At 41.1% G+C, this 24,443-nt stretch overlaps 1 protein-coding gene across 1 annotated transcript in view; it reads left to right on the top strand.

Annotated features, from left to right (window-relative positions):
• Window positions 1-24,443, top strand: part of WDR25 (WD repeat domain 25) — a 102,534-nt gene that overhangs the window by 58,822 nt on the left and 19,269 nt on the right. The window contains exon 3 of the mRNA XM_026651337.1: window positions 21,687-21,817. Coding sequence (XP_026507122.1) covers window positions 21,687-21,817 — 131 coding nt within the window. The remainder of the gene's footprint in view (window positions 1-21,686; window positions 21,818-24,443) is intronic.

A 24,443-nucleotide genomic window follows, 5' to 3' on the forward strand; every position in this document is an offset into this window, starting at 1 on the left:
AATCCCTGGGTCTGGTATTTATATTCTAGTTCTCCAAAGAATGTCATGTGAGGTCTCTAATAAAAGCCAGTGTCACTCTGGATATCAGTATAATTGTGAAATGTAGGTATAGATATTATATAAAGAGTTATGCATATATACACTGAAAATTATGCTCTTAACATGTGCAGCTGGGGAGCTGGTCATCAGGAAAGATGAAAAGGCATTTTTTTTTCAAGACTCAAGATCTTTGTCTCTCTCTCTCTCTCTATATGTAAATTGAGTATTGTCTGGTTCATAATGGGCAACTAAATGCTAATGAAGAGCTGGCAGCAACTTAAGAAGGAAACTAACAGGAAGAGGTAAACAGTGGAGGAGGGTGGAACCCTATCTTGAGGAACACATCAAAAGTTTGTTCTGGTATATTTGGGGGACAAGGAAGACACCTTGTCATCCTTCACCTAGGAAGTAAATGGACAGCAAGTTGCTTCATGAAAGAGGGGTCTCAGCCAGGCTTGGTTGAAAATGCTGGAGACAACTTTGGGTGAGATATGCTTCTTTAGACTGGAGGATAACATGTTAGTTAAGTCTCTGGAAATCATGTTATGATTTTGATTTATACATAACCATTGATTTCCAGTATTCTCACTCACTATCACTTGAATCTCTGGTCTTTGATAATAAACTTATTCTTGTTTTCACTATACATATATCTGTGTGTTTAGTAGAACTTTGTTCTAACATATAACTAATAAGCTGGTGTTTACTGTTCTTTTGGGAACAGCAGGCCGGGTAAGTCTGTGAGTGGTCAATGGATTAATGGCTAAACTCTACAGGGAATGCTCCAAACACTCGGGGATTGATATGTGCCTATTGTGTACCTATATGGCGAGAACGAGGATAGTACTTGTTTCTCCAAAGCACGAGAGTTTATTAGTTATGGAGATACTGTATTTCACAGTTTTAAAATTTGTTTCTAAAATTATCTGCTGCTTTTCACATCTGAGGTTTTGCTCATGCTAAAAACTCAGTTGTGTGTGTTCAAACTGTATTTGTTAGAGAAAATGTTCTGGTTATTCAATCATTCCTTGCTGCTATCTATTTTTTGTTCTTCCCCTTAACAGTTGAGTTCATCCATAATTTACATAGATATAGCCACATATTCTATGACTGCATCAAAGATTATGTTTCCAGAAAGTTAGCAGTAAAGTTTTAAAACAACTTTGCAGAAAGTATATGCCTGCTCCTATATATCACTTGTTATTTACTCGTCATACACTTTTTAAACTACTGACCATTATTTTTAGATGTAATTCATATGCTCAGCAAACTTTAGTAGGCTAATACTGTTTTCTTTACATTTCTATATCTGTGTGTTTATGCATAGCTATATATATATACATATATTAGTGAATATTTATATATTAGCACAAGTCACGAAAGGACCGCGGCAATCACATATGGAGAATTCCAGCAAAGATAACATTATTTGCATGCCATGGATACCATTCAGTCCTTCATATTATGGCAGAGACATTGCTCCAGGATGTTCAGGAGCATTTTACTAAGTGCACTTCAAATTGCCTAGCATAGCAATTACATTACAGCTCATGAATTTTATATGCACCTCCCTCAAAAGTACATTGGGTCACTTAATACCTTGGTTTGTGCTACTAAGATTATATCTAGCTTTAAAGGAAACTGTAGATTACTTCAAGTAGTTTTTAAAATTTGATGGGTTTTTTTTTTTTTACTTGTTTTATTTTATAAAGCTGTGTAGAGTCCCTCAGTAGTAATACTTTGCACTGCCAAGTGGGGGACATAGGTTTGATTTCTTGTCTTGGTGGTCCTGCTGACATAGTTTATTATTATTTATTTTTTATTTGTGAGAGAGTCAGTTTTAGAAGTCACAGGTGATAATCCCAGCAGGGATGATATAGCTCTCCAACTTTATTATGAAGATAGAATAGTATGCAGTTTACTGTGTAGGAATCTTTCAGATGATACCTCAAGAAACAGTGGCTTGATTTTTGAAAAGGTACTTAGCGCCTTTGAGAATGAAGCCACAAGATTTTCAGTAGTAGGGTTTTGTTTAAGTGTCCTTGAGGAAAAAAAATTCCTCCCAGCCATTGTTGAGTAGTAACATGCTGAATACTGTTTATCTGTCACCCTCCACTTGAGATGTGACCACCTTTCATTGGTTTTGTATACAAAGTGTGTAAAGTGCTTTGGGAAGAAAAAGGATGAAAATATTATTTATTATTTATTTATTAACATGGAATTATTCTGAAGGGTGTGCAGCTCCTCAGCTGGAAATATATCCAATACACCTCTACCCTGGTATAACGCGGTCCTCGGGAGCCAAAATATCTCACCATGTTATAGGTGAGACCGCGTTACATCGGGGTAGGGAGAGGAACCGCTCCCCGCCCCAGCTCACTTCCGCTCTGCCTCCTCCCTGAGCGCACCGCCGCCGCTCCACTTCTCCCTCCCTTCCAGGATTGGCGCGGTAAGCCTGGAAGGTGGGGGAGAAGCGGAGCGGCTGCGGCGCGCTCAGGGGAGGAGGCGGAGATGAGCTGGAGCGGGGAGTGGTTCCTCTGCACCTCCCGTTACTTGCTGCGGCCCTCCCCAGGGCCACCCCTACCCCAGCTCACCTCCGTTCCGCCTCCTCCCACGAGCGCACCGCAGCTCTGCTTCTGCCCCCAATCAGCTGTTTGGCGCGGCAAGCCAGGGAGGGAGGAGAAGCGGAGCTGAGCGGCGTGCTCATGGGAGGAGGAGGAGGCGGTGGCGGAGTGGAGGTGAGCTGGAGCGGGGAGCGGTTCCTCTGCGCCCGCGTTACTTGCTGTGGCCCCCCTGCCCCAGCTCACCTCCGCTTTCCCTCCGCCTCCTCCCACGAGCGCGCAGCAGCTCCGCTTCTCCCTCCCTCCTTCCCAGGCTTGCTGGCGCGGCAAGCCTGGGAGGGAGGGGAGAGAAGCAGAGCTGCGGTGCACTCATGGGAGGAGGTGGAACGGAGGTGAGCTGGGGCGGGGGGCCCCGGGGAAGGCCACAGCAAGTAACGCGGGCACAGAGGAACCACTTGCGGTAACACGAATTCGGAGATAACGAGGTAAAGCAGCCCCATCCCCCGGAGCACTGCTTTACCGCATTATATCCGAATTCGCGTTATATAGGACTGCATTATATCAGGGTAGAGGTGTATTCAAAGTTTTAGGTTCATTTTAAAGGTTAAAAAGTTTTAATAATTTAAATCCAGCTGGATAGCTGGACGATAAGCCTTTGTCCATATTTAGCAGGTTTTTAAAGATGTACAGAATCTAAGACACGTTACCTAGGGAGTATTTCAAAAAATATTAAACTATTCTTCAGCAATATAGTATGACCATTTGAAATAACTCACCAGAAGTGGGATTTTCAAATGTGCTGAGCCTCAGGCTAATTCTGCTCCCACTGAAGGCAATGAGAGTTTTACCATTGATCTCAGTGGGAGCAAAGTTAGGTGAATGTAAGAGAGTTCTCTGAAAACATCCACTCAGTGTGCAGCAGCAGTCCAAAAAGCTAACAGAATGTTGGGAATCATTAGGAAAGGGATAGATAATAACACAGAAAATATCATATTGCCTCTATAAAAATCCACGGTATGCCCACATCTTGAATACTGCATGCAGATCTAGTTGCCCCATCTCCAAAAAGAGATATTGGAATTGGAAAAGGTACAGAAAAGGGTAACAAAAATGATTAGGGGTATGGAACGGCTTCCGTATGAGGACAGTAATAAGACTGGGACTTTGCAGCTTGTAAAAGAGATGACTACGGTGGGATATATTAGAAGTCTATAAAATCATGACTGGTGGAAAGTAAATAAGAAAATGTTATTTACTCATCCTCATAACACAAGAACTAGAGGTCACCAAATGAAATTAATAGGTACTAGGTTTAAAACAAACAAAAACAAGTATTTCTTCACACAATGCAGGACTCTTTGCTAGAGGATATGAAGGCCAAGACTATAAAAGGGTTAAAAAAAGAACTAGATAAGTTTATGGAGGATAGGTCCATCAATGGCTATTAGCCAGGATGGGCAGGGATGCAAAACCATGCTCTGAAGTGTCCCTAACCTCTGTTTGCCAGAAGCTGGGAATGGGTGACGGGGTGGATCACTTGATGATTACCTGTTAATTCCCTCTGAAGCACTTGGCATTGGCCACTGTTGGAATACAGGATCCTGGACTTGATGGACTATTGATCTGACCCAGTATGGCCATTCTTATGTTCTTATGAATACAGAATACTTTTGAAATTCCACCGTAATTGGTGACATACTTTTACACTGGCAGGCACCCTCCCTTCCTTGGCCCAGTCCCTACACCAGAAGTAGAAAGAGGCCAACTCTACCCTGTAAAATGGAAGTATTCTAAAAGGGCCAGTTACACTCCTTTTATGACCCCATTATTCCAGCAAGGAGGGATAGCTCAGTGGTTTGAGTATTGGCCTGCTAAACCCAGGGTTGTGAGTTCAATCCTTGAGGGGGCCATTTAGGGATCTGGGGCAAAAAATTGATCCTGCTAGTGAAGGCAGGGGACTGGACTCGATGACCTTTCAAGGTTCCTTCCAGTTCTATGAGATAGATAGATAGAACAGCATAAATGGGCTGCAGCATATGGGAGAATGGGACGTTTTGTCATGTCAGTGTCTGGCCAGGACAAACCATGTTTAAGAATCATGCTAGAGGCCTGCAAAGTCCTCTGTGCAAAGAGTGACAATAATCAATCATAACAGATGCAAATTAAAAGTTGTCTTGTGTCATCAATACTACTTTTTAATTTGTAGTTTTCGTTTAAAAATAATAGAACAAAGCCCCCACTATGAAGCTGTATTTTACAGGGTTGTAAAAATATGGATATAATGGTGAAGTAACCAACAATAATAAAGGGACAAAATACGGAAAAACTAAAGCTAAATTAATTCTAGCAATAAGTTATATCTATGGTAAAATCATTTAGCAAGATTTGATCCTGCTGGCATATTGACACAGTAAACATTTTGGGTGAAATCTTGGCCTCACTGAATAGATATCAAAACTCACCATTCAGAAAAACATCATCTTTGCAGGAACAAAGAACTACAATGAAGTAGATTATCAAAAAGCCTCATGTTCCCTACAGCCTCAGAATGGACTGAATCTTTGTTATACAGACAACAGGAACTTAAATACAGTGAATATATACATTCACTGGAACAAATGCATTTTCTGTTTTATGTCACAAGCAGCTTTAATTTTCGGTTTATTAACTAAAGGGTGAAGTTACCTTAACTCCCATTGAAGTCAGTGTGAGATGGGAGAGCTCTGCAGAGCTAGTAAGAAATAGCACCTCACTAAATCTGGCCCTGGAAAAATGTTACTGTGTATTTAATGTTACTAGTAGCTTAATAATTGTAAACAAAAGTGGATAAAATGTTTGCATAGAAAATATATCAATGGTTACTTCTAGAGTGCTGGACTGACAGCAAATTAAATTTATGATGATCTTTCTTAGCTGTTTTTATTGTGAGTTTTGAACAGTTAATATGTTGAACATGGGTCTGTCAATATAGTTCCCTGTCAATTGACACTACAGGTCTGTCGCATCTTACGTGCATTTAACATGCACGATTTCAGCTTTATGCGGTCGGCAAAAAAAAAGAAAAAAAAAAAGAGAAAAATAACAATTTTAATACTGTACCTGTAGTGCGGGCGATTCCGCCTGCCATTACACTCAATGTAATTTTGACTATATGCGATTTTCGCTTTACGCGCTGACTGCGGAACGTAACCCCAGAGTAAGATGCGACAGACCTGTATATCCATTATTGGGTAATGGGCTTAGGTGAACATATAGACTGACTGTCATATGAAGTATTGGTGTGGGATATTTGAACAAAAATCAAAAGCTATAAGTAACAGAAGTGATGGCCCTTTGTGATGCTGGATGGGCATCCATGGAAATTTCTGATGATTCAAAGCAGTGGTTCTCAACCAGGGGTACATGTACCCCTGGGGGTATGCAGAGGTCTTCCAGGGGGTACGTCAACTCATCTAGATATATGCCTAGTTTTACAACTGGGTATATAAAATGCACTAGCAAAGTCAGTACAAACTAAAATTTCATATAGACAATGACTTGTTGATACTTCTCTATATAATATACACTGAAATATAAGTACAATATTTATGTTCCAATTGATTTATTTTAAAATTATATGGTAAAAATGAGAAAGTAAGCAATTTTTCAGTAATAGTGTGCTGTGAGTGACACTTTTGTATTTTTATTTCTGATTTTGTAAGCATGCACTTTTAAAGTGAAGTGAAACTTGGGGGTACACAAGACAAATCAGACTCCTGAAAGGGCTACAATAGTCTGGAAAGGTTGAGAGCCACTGATTTAAAGTGTTCACAAAGTAGCACCATGAAGTACATCTCAAAAAGGTACAGTAAGCTCGAGGTGTCTGTAGTGTGACAAAGAAAAATAAACCGCAACAAGACTAGCAAAAACCAAAGCCAAATCTAATGTGAGGGAGCATGGCTAGCAAAAAATATAATTGCACTGTTGTGGTGATGGATGAAGTATAAAAGCTTGACTATAATAGGATCGAAATCAGGGGGAAATGGCTGCTCAGAAAGTATTCCTGATATCAAAAAGCATGAATATTGTTCATAAAATATGATGTAAAATAGAGACCACATAACAGGTATAGCTCTATAATGGAATACAATTTTAGTAGCATCAGTAACACTATAAATTGGTTTAGGAAAGGAAAAGAATAACTACACTGAATATTTAGTTAGGTCAGAATGTAATTAGCTTGGTTGGAATTCAGCATGGTGTCACTCCCATACTCTAGCAAATAGTGTCATGGGATCCTTAATGAATACAAATACAGTAACTCCTCGCTTAACGTTGTAGTTATGTTCCTGAAAAATGCGACTTTAAGTGAAACAATGTTAAGCGAATCCAATTTCCCCATAAGAATTAATGTAAATGAGGGGGTTAGGTTCCAGGGAAATTTTTTCACCAGGGAAATTTTTTCACCAGACAAAAGACCACACACACACACACACACACACACACACACACACACACACACACACACACACAGTTTTAAACAAACAATTTAATACTGGTACACAGTGATGATGATGATGGTTAAGGTGGAGGAATCAGAGGGTGGGATATTTTCCTTACTGCTAAATGATGAACTAGCAATTGGCTGAGCCCTCAAGGGCTAACTCTCTCACTCTACAAGGCTGCAAGAATGGAGGGAGATATGTGCATTTCCCCTTTAAGTACACTGCCCTGTTAATTAGATCAGCTTGCTGAGACCGCAGCTGCTGCAAGCTCCCTCCATCCTGAGCCCAGGTGTGTCCCCCTGCTCTATGGAAGATGGGGTAAGCGGGATGCAGGAGCAGGGGGGAGAGGGACACCGTGACAGCCCCCCTCTTCCTTCCCTCCCCCCTGCACAGCAAGCAGGAGTCTCGGGGAGCAGCTCCAAGGCAGAGGGCAGGAGCAGCACATGGCAGTGGGGGGAGGGACAGCTGCAATTGCTAGCCTGCTGGGCAGCTGCTGTACAGGGAACTTAGGGGAGCGGGGAGCTGATAGGGGGGCTGCTGGTCCACCCTGGTTCCAAGCCCCCACCAGCTAGCTGCAACGGGCTGCTCTTCCTGCAAGCAGTAGACAAAGCAGGCGGCTGTCAAATGACGTTAGAAGGGAGCATTGCACAACTTTAAACAAGCATGTTCCCTAATTGATCAGCAACGTAACAATGAAACAACGTTAACCGGGACGACTTTAAGTGAGGAGTTACTGTAGTTGGGTCAGTTTTACATTTAATCTGAAAATGGTTCTTCCAATAGTTCAATGTCCTAAATCCTTGTCCCTTACCATATACCTGCTGTAACACTCTAACAGTGCAAAGGGCACTTACAGCTGTAGGGGCAATGATCTGGTAAATAGTGAGGTGGCAAAATTGGCAGAAAATACAAAATTACTCATGGTAGTTAAATCCAAAATAGACTGTGAAGAGTTACAAAGACATCTCACAAAACTGGGTGGCTGGGCAACAAAATAGCAGATGATCTTCAATGTTGATAAATGCAAAGTAATGCACATTGGAAAACATAATCCCAACTATACATACAAAATGATGGGATCTAAATTAGCATGAAAGAAATCTTGGAGTCATTGTGGATAGTTCTCTGAAAACATCTGCTCAATGGGAAGTGGCAGTCAAAAAAGCTAACAGAATGTTAGGAACCATTAGGAAAGGGATATATAATAAAACAGTAGATATCATAATGCCAATACATAAATCCATGGTATGCCCACACCTTGAATATTGCATGCAGTTCTGGTCACCCCATCTCAAAAAAAAAGATATATTAGAGTTGAAAAGGGTACAAAGAGAGGCAACGAAATCGATTAAGGTTATGGAACAGCTTCCATATGAGGAGAGATTGTAAAGTCTGGGACTATTCAGCTAGGAAAAAAGATGACTAAGGGAGGATATGATAGAGGTCTATAAAATCATGAATGATGTGGAGAAAGTGCATAAGGAAGTGTTATTTACTCCTTCACATAACACAACAACTAGGGGTCACCCAATGAAATTAATAGGCAATAGGATTAAAACAAACAAAGGGAGGTACTTCTTCACACAACACACAGGCAATCTGTGGAACTCATATACCAGAGGATGTTGCAAAGGACAGAATTGTAATGGGTTCAAAAAAGAATTAGGTAAGTTCATGGAGGATAGTTCCATCAGTGGCTACTAGCCAAGATGGTCAGGAATGCAACCCCATGCTCTGGGTGTCCCTGGCCACTTATTGCCAGAAGCTGGGAGTGGATGACGGGATGGATCACTCAATGATTGCCCTGTTCTGTTAATTCCCTCTGAAGCATCTGGCATTGGCCACTGCTGGAAGACAGGATGTTGGGTTAGATAGACCATTGGTCTGACCCAGGATGGCCATTCTTATGGAATCCTCAGATGGTTAATAGCTAGCTTTATGCCACCTTCTCCCCACCACTGTTGGTTGAAGAGGTGGGGTGGGATAAATAGAGGTGGCGAGCACCATGCAATGCTTCATTCTCAGCCCATGGGGCAGTCCTTAGGGGATCACTCTAACCCAGCACAACTTAGAGTTCTCTAAATTATGCTGGGGTCCACTTTGGCTCCCAGTCTTGCCAAGTAAGTGGACGCTCATTAGTAGCAATATATCAGTAGCAATTTTACTAAGGGCATGTCTACACTTACCTCTGGAGCGATCGATCCAGCGGGGGTCGATTTATTGCATCTAGTGAAGACGTGATAAATCAACTGCCGAGCACTCTCCTGTCGACTCCGGTACTCCACTGGAGCGAGAAGCGTAGGCAGAGTTGATGGGGGGAGCATCAGCAGTCGACCTACTGCAGTGAAGACACCGCGGTAGGTAGATCTAAGTACGTCAACTTCAGCTACGTTATTCACGTAGCTGAAGTTGCGTAACTTAGATCGATTTCCCCCCTCTCCCGCCCCCCCCCCCAGTGTAGACCAGGCCTATGTTGCTCCTAAGTGGCTGTTGCTGTTATGGGGAATGTCGACAATTCACAGCAGGGAAAGTGTTCCCAGGGGCAATGTTGCTTATAAGCAGCAGTTGCTCTTACAAGGTTGCTGCAAACAAGCATCTATTGTGTCAGGAGAGTTGTAAAGATGGCTTAGAGCTAACTCTGATTCCTTGGTACAACTAAGGTCTGAATCCATATTTTTTCAATATTGTTGCCCCTTTTTGACCCGAGCGACTAATCAATGTTTCAGTGCCCTGGCTATGTTCTAGTTGGAAGTAGAAATTATGGAGTTCGGTATTTTCTTTGATGCAGTTTTGTTTATTTATAAAGAATGTACAAAATCCTATGGCTCTAAATGCAGAAGGTATCAAACAGCAGAAAACAGCTTCTTTTGCTCCCAGCACTAAGAGCACCCTTTTCAGCCTGCTTTCTTGGCCCCAAAAACCTTTCTTTAGGTTTCTCCAGGGTCGGCCACTGTGCTTTCAGCTGTTCCTTTAGGCTCTCTCTTCCCCCCTCCCCCCAGTTTTTCTGTTCTGCCTTCCCTCCTCACACACACTGACCCAAAACAGTACTCAGCCAACAGCTTCTGCATGGGCTTACACGTTGCTTTTGTGGTAGGTGGGGGTTTTAGCTCAATAAATAACAACGTTGCACCCCAGATCTTAACAATACAGTACTAGCGTACGTCTGATACAGCGGGAAGTATCATTTGTTTCTATGTCTGTAGTTTCCTTCCGTGTCCATGAGCCCATGTCCTTCAGAGCAGTAATTTAAAGCACCTGTAACTCTCCTCAATAGTTTCCTGACTTCGCACATCTCCCCACATCCCTGCACTGGCTCAAGAAGAGAATTTGGCTACTGTAATCAATCCAACTCCTCCATCCTTCAACAGCTCCTCACAGCTCACCCATCAAATTCAGGTTACTCTGACCTTCCTTTGTAATTATTTTTATTAAAGTAGCCTGTATAGTCCTCAATCTGGGGTCAAAGATCACTGTGCTAAAAGCTGTACAAACAACTAGAGGGCAGTCCCTATCCTAGAGATTATAGAGTCTAGGATTATAACAAGATGCAGCTGGTGGAGGAAACAGATTAATGTGGACAGGGAGTGGCAGGATGAGGCAATATGAAAATGAGCAAGTTTTCAATGATAAGTAGTTGTCTCAGCTTGCCATTGGCCTACTCATCACCTCTGCCTTCCAGTGCCTCTCTTCTTAACTTTATTTGAGAAGGTTGAATGGCCTACCAGCCTTGGCAAATTACAAATATTACACACACTTGGGAATTCAGAGGTAGCAACATGCTCCAGTTGCTTGACCCTGCGATTGTAGTAACTAATTCGAGTGGGTATCGAACAGGAGTGGCTCTAGCTTTTTTGCCGCCCCAAGCACGGCAGGCAGGCTGCCTTCGGTGGCCTGCCTGCGGGAGGTCCGCCGGTCCTGCGGCTTCGGGGTACCTGCCGCCGAATTGCCGCCGAATCCGCAGGACCGGCGGACCTCCTGCAGGCATGCCGCCGAAGGCTGCCTGACTGCCACTCTCGCAGGGACCGGCAGGACGCCCCCCGCGGCTTGCCGCCCCAGGCACGTGCTTGGAGCGCTGGTGCCTGGAGCCGCCGCTGGTATCGAAGGAGTGTGTCAGATATTATGGACACATGAAGTATTCAGAGACTATTGTATCAACTTTATAAATGTTATATGTATCTTCATGCGCTAGACATTGTATTCTGGCTCCACAAAGTAGTTACAGGGTTTTCTGCAGAATCTAAAATCACTGAGGGTGGGGAAGGTAATTAGTGCAAATCCCTAGGCAGGTTACAAATCTGGAGAAGCCTCATCCCCCGGGGGAAACTGCATGTATTAGTTGGACCTGGTTCAATGGGCCTGACAAAGAAAGAATTGAAAATGATATAAAGTGACCACCCGTGTATAGGGAAGGAGGTCACTCTCACCTGATGGAACATCTGACATGAGACTGTGACCCTGAAGGACAGGCCCTGCGAGAGGACCTGAAATACTTTGAAACCTTCCAGGGTCATGATGTGGATTGATGGCTGCAGAGGTGCTGGAACGATTTTTATAGTGGGGGTGCTGCTGATCGAAACCCTGTATTTCCTGTTTGTAACCTTCAAGGCAGGGGTTGTGGCAGCATCCCCAGAACCCCTAGTTCCAGCACCACTGGATGGGTGATATCTGGTAAGATAGGCATACATGTAAGCTGTTTATTGTTTTCAAGATATATTTTCTCTGTAATGCATTTGTTTTGAATAATTAGTATTTTGTTTGTCTGGCTGGTAGCAGGTTAACCCTGTCATTGCCCTTGAGAGAAGTGCAGTTAGCCAAAGAGAAGTGACTTTGAACTCACATTTTTTAAGCCTTTAAAAAAAACAACCCACAAGTTGCTGCCTATGGATTTTGGTGCTTAATTCTAATAGGTTGCTTTTTCTCTGGATTATTTTTTTTATTGTGCTCCAATCAAGTCCGATCCGGCCATCCCCGTGCCCAGCGTGACTGAGGAACAACTCCCTGCCCCCTGCTGCTCTCTAACCCGGTACTCACTTCTGCCGGACAGTCAACATACTGCAATGATTTTTTTTTTAAGTGAGCGAAGGCATATGATTGGCCCTCCCCCTCACTTTAAAAAAAACAATGTGTGAATTTCACTGATTGGGTCTGTGTGGTTATTTAAAGAGCAAAATATTTCTCTCTCTTTCAGGTTCAATAAGGGCTTTTAGAGTCAATGATATTGCTACCCCAAGGAAACATCCCCTTTCCCGTAAAGATGTCCTATTCAACATATTCGTAAATGAGCTGGAAAAAGGGGTAAACAGTGAGGTGGCAAAATATGCAGATGATACAAAACTATTCAAGATAGTTAAGCCCCAGGCAGACTCCAAAGAGCTACAAAAGGATCTCTCAAAACTGGGTGACTGGGCAGCAAAATGGCAGATGAAATTCAATGTTGATAAATGCAAAGTAATGCACATTGGAAAACACAATCCCAACTATACATATAAAATGATGGGGTCTAAATTAACTGTTATCACTCAAGAAAGAGATCTTGGAGTCATTGTGGATAGTTCTCTGACAACATCTACTCAATGTGCAGCGGCAGTCAGAAAAGCGAACAAAATGTTGGGAGTCAAGAAAGGGATAGATAAGACAGAAAATGTCATGTTGCAACTATATAAATCCATGGTACACCCTCATAGAATCATAGAACTCGAAGGGACCTCGAGAAGTCATCTAGTCCAGTCCCCTGCACTCGTGGGGACTGGACTAATTATCTAGACCATTCCTGACAGGTGTTTGTCTAACCTGCTCTTAAAAGTTTCCAATGATGGAGATTCCACAACCTCCTTAGGCAATTTATTCAGTGCTTAACCACCCTGACTGTTAGGAATTTTATTCTAATGTCCAACCTAAACCTCCCTTGCTGCCATTTAAGCCCATTGCTTCTTGTCCTATCCTCAGAGGTTAAGAAAAACATTTTTTTCTCCTTCCTCGTGTAACAACCTTTTACGTACTTGAAAACTGTTATCATGTCCCCTCTCAGTCTTCTCTTTTCCAGACTAAGCAAACCCATTTTTCTCAATCTTCCCTCACAGGTCATGTTTTCTAGACCTTTAATCATTTTTGTTGCTCTTCTTTGGACTTTCTCCAATTTGTCCACATCCTTCCTGAAATGTGGCGCTCAGACCTGGACACCGTACTCCAGTTGAGGCCTAATCAGAGTGGAGTAGAGAGGAAGAATTACTTCTCGTGTCTTGCTTACAACACTTCTGCTAATACATCCCAGAATGATGTTTGCTTTTTTTGCAACAGCGTTACACTGTTGACTCATATTTAGCTTGTGGTCCACTATGACCCCCTGATCCCTTTCCACAGTACTCCTTCCTAGGCAGTCATTTCCCATTTTGTATGTGTGCAACTGATTGTTCCTTTCTAAGTGGAGTACTTTGCATTTGTCCTTATTGAATTTAATCCTATTTACTTCAGACCATTTCACCAGTTTGTCCAAATCATTTTGAATTTTAATCCTATCCTCCAAAGCACTTGCAACCCCTCCCAGCTTGGTATCATCTGCAAACTTTATAAGTGTACTCTGTATGCCATTATCTAATCATTGATGAAGGTATTGAACAGAAACAGACCTAGAACTGATCCCTGCAGGACCGCACTCATTATGCCCTTCCAGCATGACTGTGAACCACTGATAACTACTCTCTGGGAACGCTTTTCCAACCAGTTTTGCACCCACTTTATAGTAGCTCCATCTAGGTTGCGTTTCCCTAATTTATTTATGAGAAGGTCATGTGAAACAGTATCAAAAGCTTTACTAAAGTCAAAACATACCACATCTACCACTTCCCCCCCATCCACAAGTCGTTACCCAGTCAAAGAAAGCTATCAGGTTGGTTTGACACAATTTGTTTTTGACAAATCCATGCTGACTGTTACTTATCACCTTATTATCTTCTAGAAGTTTGCAAATTGATTGCTTAATTATTTGCTCCATTATCTTTCCGGGTACAGAAGTTAAGCTGACTGGTCTTTAATTTCCTGGGTTGTCCTTATTTTTCTTTTTATAGATGGGCGCTATATTTGCCCTTTTCCAGTCTTCTGGAATCACTCCCGTCTTCTGTGATTTCTCAAAGATAATCTCTAATGGCTCAGATATCTCCTCAGTCAGCTCCTTGAGTATTCTAGGATGCATTCCATCAGGCCCTGGTGACTTGAAGACATCTAATTTGTCCAAGTAATGTTTAACTTGTTCTTTCACTATTTTAGCCTCTTTTGATCCTACCTCATTTTCACTGGTATTCACTACGTTAGACGTCCAATCACGACCAGTCTTCTTGGTGAAAACCGAAACAAAGAAGTCATTAAGCAGCTCCGCCATTTCCACATTTTCTATTATTATTGTTCCCCTCTCTTTGAGTAACGGGCATACCCTGTCCTTGATCTTCCTCTTGCTTCTAATGTATTTGTAGAATGTTTTCTTGTTACCCCTTATGTCTTTAGCTAATTTGATCTCATTTTGTGTCTTGGTCTTTCTAATTTTGTCCCTACATACTTGTGTTATTTGTTTATATTCGTCCTCTGTAATTTGACCTAGTTTCCACTTTATGTAGGACTCTTTTTTGATTTTTAGGTCATTGAATATCTCTTTGGCAGAAGCTGGGAATGAGTGACAGGGAATGGATCACTTGATTATTACCTGTTCATTCCCTCTCGGGCACCTGGCATTGGCCACTGTTGGAAGACAGGATACTGGGCAAGATGGACCTTTGGTCTGATCCAGTATGGCCGTTCTTATGTGGGGAGTGTGGTGATGAGTGTGGGAGGGGATGCTGGATGTGTGTGTGTGTGTGTAATTATGTCCTCAGCACTCACTGCTGATTGGGTACTTGTTTTCAGAATTTAGGGCTGCTTTTGAAACCCATTTCAGCTTGTGGTTTTTGAAAAATCTGGCAATCCTTCTGTAGGTGCTGAACTAAAGTCAGACCTGCTGAAGTGATCAAAGTGAATTGCAGGAGAAATTGCAGCTTAAATTCCCAGTCTGGAGAGAGAAGGTCATGGGACTTTGCCCCGAGAAAGGTAATGGCTAGAGGCCTGAAACTTAAGTGGGGTGCCCTGAAAGAGGCCATGAAGGGGTCAGAGGTGCAGTTACCTTGGAAACTGAGACATGGAGGTACTCACGTAAATGTTAGAAAGGTTCATATTTGGCTTTGATCCGGGGTTGGATTGAAGTTCAGGCATATTCATATTATATGTAATCTGGTTACTCATCCCTAGCAGCCCATTGATAAACTAGCTTTTTTGAAGGTCAGGGGTGTAATAACCAATTATCAGGCTTGTCTCCCCTTCTGAGAAATGGTGTTTTTCCTCTTCCTTCACCTGCAGTCTTTTTATTTTCCTAGTTCCATCCTCTTCTGCTGTTCTATTCCCTGACAGTGGACTGAAATATGTATAATAAAGTTGTCCTCTCCAAAGTATTGCTTGCTGGCCTTTCAAAGAGAGAGATTTGATTGACTGTCACTTCATAGCTGGCACAAACTGTGTAGTGGGAATGAGAGGAAAATAAGGTGAATTTGAAAGTATTAATTGAAGAACCTGAGCTTCTCAGACTGATGTGTCCTGACCATTCCTCAGACTTCAGGAGATCTGGGACTTGGGTATTGGAAGCTTGGAGGAGAATTCATCACTTTAATAGCTGGGTATGAAAATATAGAGAAATATACTTTAAAAATAATTTTTGGAGGACAATAAATTCCTTAACTCCCAGATGGCAAATATTTGAGTAAAAAGAAATCTAACACATTTTAAGAGAGAGATGTCAGGCTATGTTGATATCTGACCATAAGTGTCTGTATTAATTGCATATTTTGATCTCTATCCAATATGTGATCTATGTGCTTGACTTCTAAGATTGCATGTTAGATTAATCAAGGGAATCAGAGAATTTCACCACCCTTACCTCCAAGGGAGACTAGCCGTGAGGCCAGGGATTACAATCCATTGAGATTGAATGCATCTAATAGGCCAAACAATTGAACTGCTATGATTTTTGTTTTTTCCTGGATAGGGCCTGCTGGATGCTCTAACTGACTGGGAGAATGCAGTTTGAAACACTAGGAGACTTCACACATATTACCTCTGTATGTGGCACTGGTGCAACCACTGCTGGAATACTGCGTCCAGTTCTGGTGTGCACAATTCAAGAAGAATGTTGATTAATTGGAAAAGGTTCAGAGAGCAGTCATGAGAAGGAAAATATTCCTTATAGTGATAAGCTAAACCGATAGAGCTCCTTGAGTCTAACAGAGAGAAGGCGAACAGATGACTTGATCACAGTCTAAAAGAGCTGCATAGGGAACAAAAAATTGATAATAAAGGGCTCTGCAGGCAGACAAAGGTACAATCCAGTCCAATGGCTGGAAGTTGAAGCTAAACAAATTCATACTAGAAATAAGACACAATTTTTTAAACTGTGAGGGTAATTAACCATTAGAACAACAACCAAGGTTTTGTGGTGGATTCTCCATCACTGGAAATTTTTTAATCAATTCAGGGAAGTCCTATAGCTTGTGCTATACAGCAGGTCAGACTAGGTGATCACAGGGATCCCTTCTGACCTTATAATCTATGAATCTATAAATCTGGCCCATAAACTATTGAGCAATATAATAATTGGACTTAGTTTCCTACAGGGAATGGAGAAGGGTACTGTCCTGACACAGAAAAAAAAGTCAGATGGAGATTGAGACTAAGAGATCTACAGACATGGAGGATCTTGGCAGTCTAAGAAGATGTGAATTAGGTCAGTTCCATTCCAGTAATTTAAGAGGAAACCCTATCTACCGTAGCTTGTAGTGAAGCATAAAATTAGATGAGACCATTTATTTTGTTGTCAAAATGGGAGCTGAGCTCATTGGAAATTCTGGACACTATTGTTTATTATAATTCAAGTTTTCATTGTTGCATTCGAATAGAATCAACCAATATTTTGCCCAGAAGTACTTTTTAAAACTTTTTGGTTTTAGCAATAGTTAAATATTTAACAGTTTTGGAGACTAAAATACTTTTCCTGCAAATCTTAGTGGTGCAAGCTTTTCCCTTACAAGCTTCTAGTGTGCTTCAGCCTAGACATGGAAGATCCCCTAGGGAAGAGAAGCCAGTTTTGTTTCCTTGGTTTATTCCGTTGTTGGCTCCTATACTGAGACTACCAGAAGGGTGCCAGTTGTGATGGAGTGTTTGTTTTTTAATGTGAATACGAAGCAGTGTGGAGGTAGAGTTAGAACAGCGTGGAGACAGGGCTAGAGGGCCAGGCTGGCAGGAGGACAGTGCAGTGTAGGACTACACCACTGCCTTTCTGTGAACATATTTCACATAGCTTGTCAAAGAATCATCAGGCTGCATCAACTTTCAGTCACTGCTATTCTTTTCTGGATTTGAATTAGAGACCTAGAAGCATTTGTATCATTTTACCAATGCCCTGAGCCTTCCAGTCCCCAAAAGAAAATTGGGAAAATCAGAAATACATACTACAGATATTTTAAGCTTTCACTAGGCAGTTTTATACACACATTCATTGCATGGTCTCAATGTGACAGTATATAACATGAGGAAACAATTTCCTTATTGCAAAAGCCTACTTTTACTTACTGTGTAGACATTTCATTTCTTGCAGGAAAATTGGTAGTTCATTTTTAATGCTCTCAATTTTGAACAAGAAAAGTTGGGAAGAAATACTTCTATATTCCAGAATATTCCCCCATTTTCCCCACTTCAAAGTATATTTGAACAAAAACGCTTTACATTTCATTTTATTCAGAAGCAGAATCCCTTTGAATTTTACAAACATCCATTTTGCTGCTTATTAAATCTAAGAAACTTCATCTTAATAACAGCTCAGATTTCTTTTATTTTAAAAAAGGCAGGAGACTTCCTAACTCTGCATTTGCTTTGTCATAAAAAGACTATAATAATTGTACTTTTGAACTGTTTAGTATAGGTAGATGAAATATTCTCAATAAAGCTTACCCTTATCTCAAAGAAGAATGTAGGTTTTCTCTGTGGAAGAGAACATTACCAGAAATTGTGTCTCAGTTCAGCTAAGAAACAAATGACAAAATATCTTTGTTAGGGATCAACAAAGGAGATTTAAAAAAACCTTCTGCATTTAGTTTAACAAAGGACAACTTTTCTCCATATAAGTAGTGTATTATTTTATTAATAAAAGTTGGACTTGGGAAGAATGGAAATGAACTATAGATCTTTTTTCCGCCTGAAGTTGCTCATTTTGGGTATGAGATGTAAAACCTTCATTGTAATATTATATATCTTCTTTTTATATTTTCATAGTCTTCTAAAATATAATTAACAAGATGTTGCTAGACGTCATAAAATAACTGACCACAAATGGAAAACCTATTCTTAAAATTAGAGTTAAATGTTCCAAAAACAAAAGTTAAGTTGCCTATTGTATTTATGCAAAAAGTACACAAAATTGCATATAAAACGGAACAGAATTAAATAAAAACCCCAACTCTTTTTGTTTTAGTTTCTTGTTTTAAAAATATCTTAATAAAGTGAATATTTTGCAGGCTTCCTCTTGTTTAACAAAAAAGTTCATATTCAACTTTTCCCACTTTTTAACCACTTGAGAAAAATTTCTTATTTTCCTTTTTGTGTTGTGTAATAATTCGCTTTGTCCTTTATATCTGACAACATTTTAGATATCTGATTATTAAATCACTGTGTATTTGTTATGGTAACAAACAATCCACTGTTATTCAGCACATTTAACTGGAGTTGTTAGCTAGCTATTTTGCTTCCCATGTGTTGGAAGGTTCTGCACTCAAGATCCTATACTAATCAAGATCCTTCCAAGGTAGAAGATCAAGCTGAGGGATGTAGCAGCTATTAGATCAAGATGGTGACCTAGATGAGAGTAATCTCCTGTTTCGTTGGTACTGCCTTTGTCCTCCTTACTTATGAGTATCTCCTTTCTTCCTTCTCCTGTCCTTGGGGAAGTTGCAGGTTTCCAGGAGGAAAAGCCACTATGGGTGGCATGTAACTTTGGAAGGAAGGACTGCTGGCCTGCTAACCACCCATTCTTTCTTTTTTTTTAAAAAAAAGACCTTTGTTGGATGGATGCTCTCACTGTCAGTGTTTACAGGAGCCCTTAAACATTTTAGATTGACAATCTATCAGGCAACAATAAGCAACCATCCAACCCCCCCAGCTTCAGCAGGGAGCAGTACATTTTGTTTTGTATTGTTCTGGTTTTTTTCTGCTTTTCTGCTCTGGCTCTGAGTGAGCATGCATAATGAAATCTCATTCTTTCTGAGAAAGTGACTCAGAATGGCTTCTTGTAAAACCTCCTTACCATGTAAGATTGGTTAATCGAGTCGGGATCAATTCCTGTGTCAAAACCAACCAGATCAGCTCAGAGTGAAGAAAGTAGTATGAAAATTTATTACATTTTTACTTTCAACCTAATAGCAAAAAAGTGTTCACATCATGAATTTTTATAGAACAAAAAATTGCACATTATTAAAGATAATTGGCCTGAAAGTCTGATTTGCTGTACAACTGGTGAGATGCACATTTTTAAGGTGCCCTCATCATATTTTAAGGTGCACAGGGGCCTTTGACTTAATCAGTGATCTGGAAAAGTGTGAAAACAGTGAAGTGGCAAAGTTTACATTCAATACAAAACTACTCAATATAGTTAAAGCCAAAGTTGACTATGAAGAGTTACAAAGAGATCTCACAAAACTGGGTGACTGGGCAACAAAATGGCAGATGAAATTCAGTGTAATGCACATTGGAAGACATAAACCCAACTGTACATACACAATGATGGGATCTAAATTAGCTGTTACTGCTCAAGAAAGAGATCTTGTAGTCATCATGGAAACATCTGCTCAATGAGCAGCAGCGGTCAAAAAAGCTACCAAAATGTTCAGAATCATTAGAAAAGGGATAGATAAGAGGATGGAAAATACCATAATGTCAGTATATAAATCCATGGTATGCCCACACCTTGAATACTGGGTGAAGTTCTGGTCACCCCATCTCAAAAAAGATATATTAGAATAGGAAAAAGTACAGAGAAGGGCAACAAAAATGAATGGGGGTATGGAACAACTTCTATATGAGGAGAGAGTAAAAAGACTGGGACTGTTCAGCTTAGAAAGAGAGACAACTAAGGGGGGATATGATAGAGGTCTATAAAATCGTGAATGGTGTGGAGAAAGTGAATAAGGAAGAGTTATTTATTCCTTCATGTAACACAAGTTCCAGGGGTCACCCAATGAAACTTCTTTATATAATGCAGAGTCAACCTGTGGAACTCATTGCCAGGAGATGCTGTGAAGACCAAAAGTATACCTGGGTTCAAAAAAGAATTAGATAGGTTCATGGAGGATAGCTTGGCTATTAGCCAAGATGGTCAGGGACACAACTCCATTCTCTGGGTGTCCCTAAAACTCTGACTGCCAGTAGCTGGGACTGGACAGCAGTAGATGGATCACTTGATAATTGCCCTGTTGTATCTAATTCCAGGCACTCTCAGAGGACAGGATGCTGGGCTGAATGGACCATAGTTCTGACCCAGTATGGCCATTCTTGTGTTCTTATGTTAGTGCACACCATCTAATATATTCTCGACGTATGTGGTCGTTATATATTCTTGAATGTAGATACCATGTCTAATACAATAGAATATAAAATGTGAAATTGTGAAAACTTAAATGCATTTAGCTTAGGATATGTTGCTATTTCAGAATAGTATTGCAGTGAATGTACATTATCATGAATTTGATAAGTATAACAGCAATGAACTGGAGATAAATCCTACACATTCATGTAGCTGAATTTCCTGTGGTATTAATTTATGAATTATATAATTTGGAAGTGCTGTTTGCAAGCCAATTACTATTAAGCCACAGGATCCTTTGAAGATTACCATACACAATTAAATTTAGAGAACAGCGTATCCATGGGAACAGATATTGCCTTAGAATTAGGGTATGCAAATTATTTTCTGTTGTAAGGGCAAAATTCACCCCTCCTCCACAAAATCCAAGCAAGCAAAATCCAAGAGGAAAGGTATGTGGCTGGTCGGATGGAATTCCACTCCCTGCAACATACATGCAGGCCACAGGGCTTCAATGCAGCCCCTTCTCTAGCTGCTGGAATAACAAGCACAGCTCCTCTGCACAGGAGTACCCATCCATGGGATCTGCATATGTAACTCCTGCATGCCATCCTAACTGCGACCATTGTGGAACCCCCACCCACAGTGTGCAAGTGACGCAGAAGTCTCTCTGCATATCCACTCTGCCCTGTTCTTGTCTGTGCAAGGGCACTGCCCAGCAAATGGTGTAGCAGGCCAGGAGTAGGATGAATTTCACCTAAATGGAATAAAGTTAATTCAATTCCAGATTTTTTACAATCCCACATGTTTATGCTACCATTTACGTATTGACTTTTGGCAACCTACATTTTATTTTAATATTTATTTGCTACATAAAAATTCAGTATTCTGTCTAATGAAAGTATTATTCATGTTCAAATTTTAACCTTGTTCTTTTTTTTTTTTTTTTTTGTATTTTAGGGACACAGGTATTTAGCAGCAAAAATGAATTTAGGATCAGCACACTGAAGTTTCACCTTTCTGAGCCTAATATTTTTATTTGTGGAGGATTCAGCCCAGAAGTTAAAGCCTGGGATATAAGGAATTGTAAGGTAACAGATATCTGATTCATTTCTTGTTCGCCAGATTATTTTAACTTGTCTGATATAGATGCATTCTGAAGGGTGGGGAGTGTGGGTAGCTAATAGGACTTTGCTTTGGAGGGGGAGGGGATAATTGGAAAATAAGAACATGTTTTTGTCACTCATTCTTGCTGTATATTAAAAGGGAACAATAAGTCAGTGTTCGTGCTCTGTCTATAGCAAAAACATATGTTTAAAAAGCATTTCTTTAAAAAAGTTTTTTCTTGTTCTGAGAACTATACAGTACAGTGGCTGTGTGAAGGCTGAACTGTCAGAAATTAATGAGTAATGCATTTTCACTAGTAACCATTGGTGGATGGGTAGGAAAAGGCTTCCAACATAGCTTGTAATACCTATTAAGTTTTTTTAATTATTTTGTTTTCTCTTGAGTTGTGAGATTATTTACAAAAATCTATATTCTTGTCAGTATCTTTGATGAAGTTCGTAACACTATTTTCTGTGTCATATTGTCATTCAAGTCTCACCTAGGATTTAGGATGTACCCGAAGTTGACATTTCTGTGCAGCACGAAAGGGATATAGTCCCTTGTGCCCACCTCTAGTGACTCTCCATTTGGAAGTTAAATGATACCTTTTTTACTCTCTTTGCAACACTGTTAGGGGAACTATTTACAGTTAACCTGATTTTTCTTACTTCTATATATATATATATAATTTATTTTTAATTAACCACCGTAAATTACTAACGGATCAATAGTTGAGTTTTTCTGTCATTTGAAATTTATATTCTGATGTCTCTGTTGTGGGATTCAGGCAATATTTATGTTTTCACTACCTACCCAACCAATGGGGCTCTTTTAACTCTTCCATACGCGGACTCAAAGTGTGAGATATCATCAGGTGGGGTCAGGAGGTGTTCATGTGCACCTGGACCACTGCTTGTTCTCATTTGAATTCCACCTTACAACCCAAGAGTGCTCAAGAGCATTGCAGTACAGGTATGAGCTTTTCTTTGGAGGCTGAGAATATTCCCACTGTGATGTTTCTAAGTACAAGTTCTGAAGTCCTTTGGTCACACTTAATGTCTGATCTCCTAACAGGCAGCACATTTTACGGCCCACAGTACAGGATACCGTGAAGTTCACAATAGCTGAATGATGTATTTCTGTGTCATTAGCTGACCATATTTTTTCTTTCCCGAAACTGGAGTTTCATGTTTAGAAGATATTTTATGTAACGTGGAACAATGAAGAACTAAGGATTGGTAATCTTCATAGACTGATCCCAAGGCAAATCACAATAATTGTGAGAGATTTTGTGCACACCTTTTTTTAGTAGTCTGACTGTAATTAAGAGATAATACTACTCTCCCACCATGTTAACAGGCAGTAATCCAGTTCCCAGAAATGGTTAGTTTATTGTAAAAAGGGAAATTAACTGTTGTAAAGCATTTTAAAAATTGGTGTTCAGGTTTTAGGCTCAGAGGCACACCAGGACAAAGAAACTTGTCTACACCTGCTCCTAACAGGCACCGTTTTCAGATATGATTAACTGCTTTGTTCTCTGAGACATAATTAGATATGTGTGGAAGTTCTTCAGTCAGGAAACCACCCGAATAAGCAATTTGTTAAAAATATCTAATTTTAACTTGGAACATGCAGCAGTTAATCAGTGTTGAAAGTGTAAGGAGTGGCGTGGGTCGGAAATGGATATTGAGCTTCCTGTTGGAATGTTTGTTTTAAAACCTAAGTTTTATGTTTATTGTCATTGATTAAAAAACAGCACTCTGTAGTTACAGTCCTATCCATGCAATAGTTCCAAAGTGGACCATCATAGTTTCTTCTCTTTCCTATTGATTTTAAAATGTAGTGTTTTGAATTAGGGAAGAATGTATGTACTGGGTGATATGTGGATAGTCACAACTGGTGCCATCAGAGACTTTTATCTGCCTGAGCAGTCTGAGAGAGGAAAAATCAGGGACGAGTTCTGTGTTTTGATTGACAATGAATAGGGCTCCGTGTCTGTCATGGAGATCGCGGAAGTCGCGGATTCCGTGACTTTCCGCAACCTCCATGACTTCTGCTGCGGCCAGTGTGGCTGACCCCAGGGCCGCCCAAGCAGCTGGCCCCAGGGACAGCCACACTGGCCGCTGCTGGAGCAGCTCCGCAGCCAGCTGCTTGGGCGGCTCCACAGCCAGCCTCACCGGTGCTGCTGAAGCGGCCCCAGGGACAGCTGCACCGGCTGGTGCTTGGACGGCTTCAGGCAGCTGGCCCGGGGACCACCTGAGCAGTGGCCGGTGTGGCTGGCTCCAGGGACTTGCCTGAGCAGCGGTCCCAGGGCAGCGGGAGCAACGGCAGATGGGCGGCCCTGGGGGTGGCCAGAGTAGCCACTGCTTGGTGGCTCCCGGCAGCTAGTGCCACTGGCCCCTGCCCCCCTTTCCCCCAGCAGCGTCCCCCCAGAGCAGCGCACCCCCCTGCCTTCCAGCTAGAATTTAATCAGGGATATTTAGTACAAGTCACGGACAGGTCACGGGCTGTCCGTGACCTGTCCATGACTTTTACTAAAGAACCCATGACTAAATTATAGCCTTAGCTATGAGCTTCCACTTGTAGCATAATATCTAATGTCTAATAAAT

Source organism: Terrapene carolina, unplaced genomic scaffold, assembly GCF_002925995.2.
Source record: "Terrapene carolina triunguis isolate 2854851 unplaced genomic scaffold, T_m_triunguis-2.0 Scaffold96, whole genome shotgun sequence".
Lineage (NCBI taxonomy): Eukaryota > Metazoa > Chordata > Testudines > Emydidae > Terrapene > Terrapene triunguis.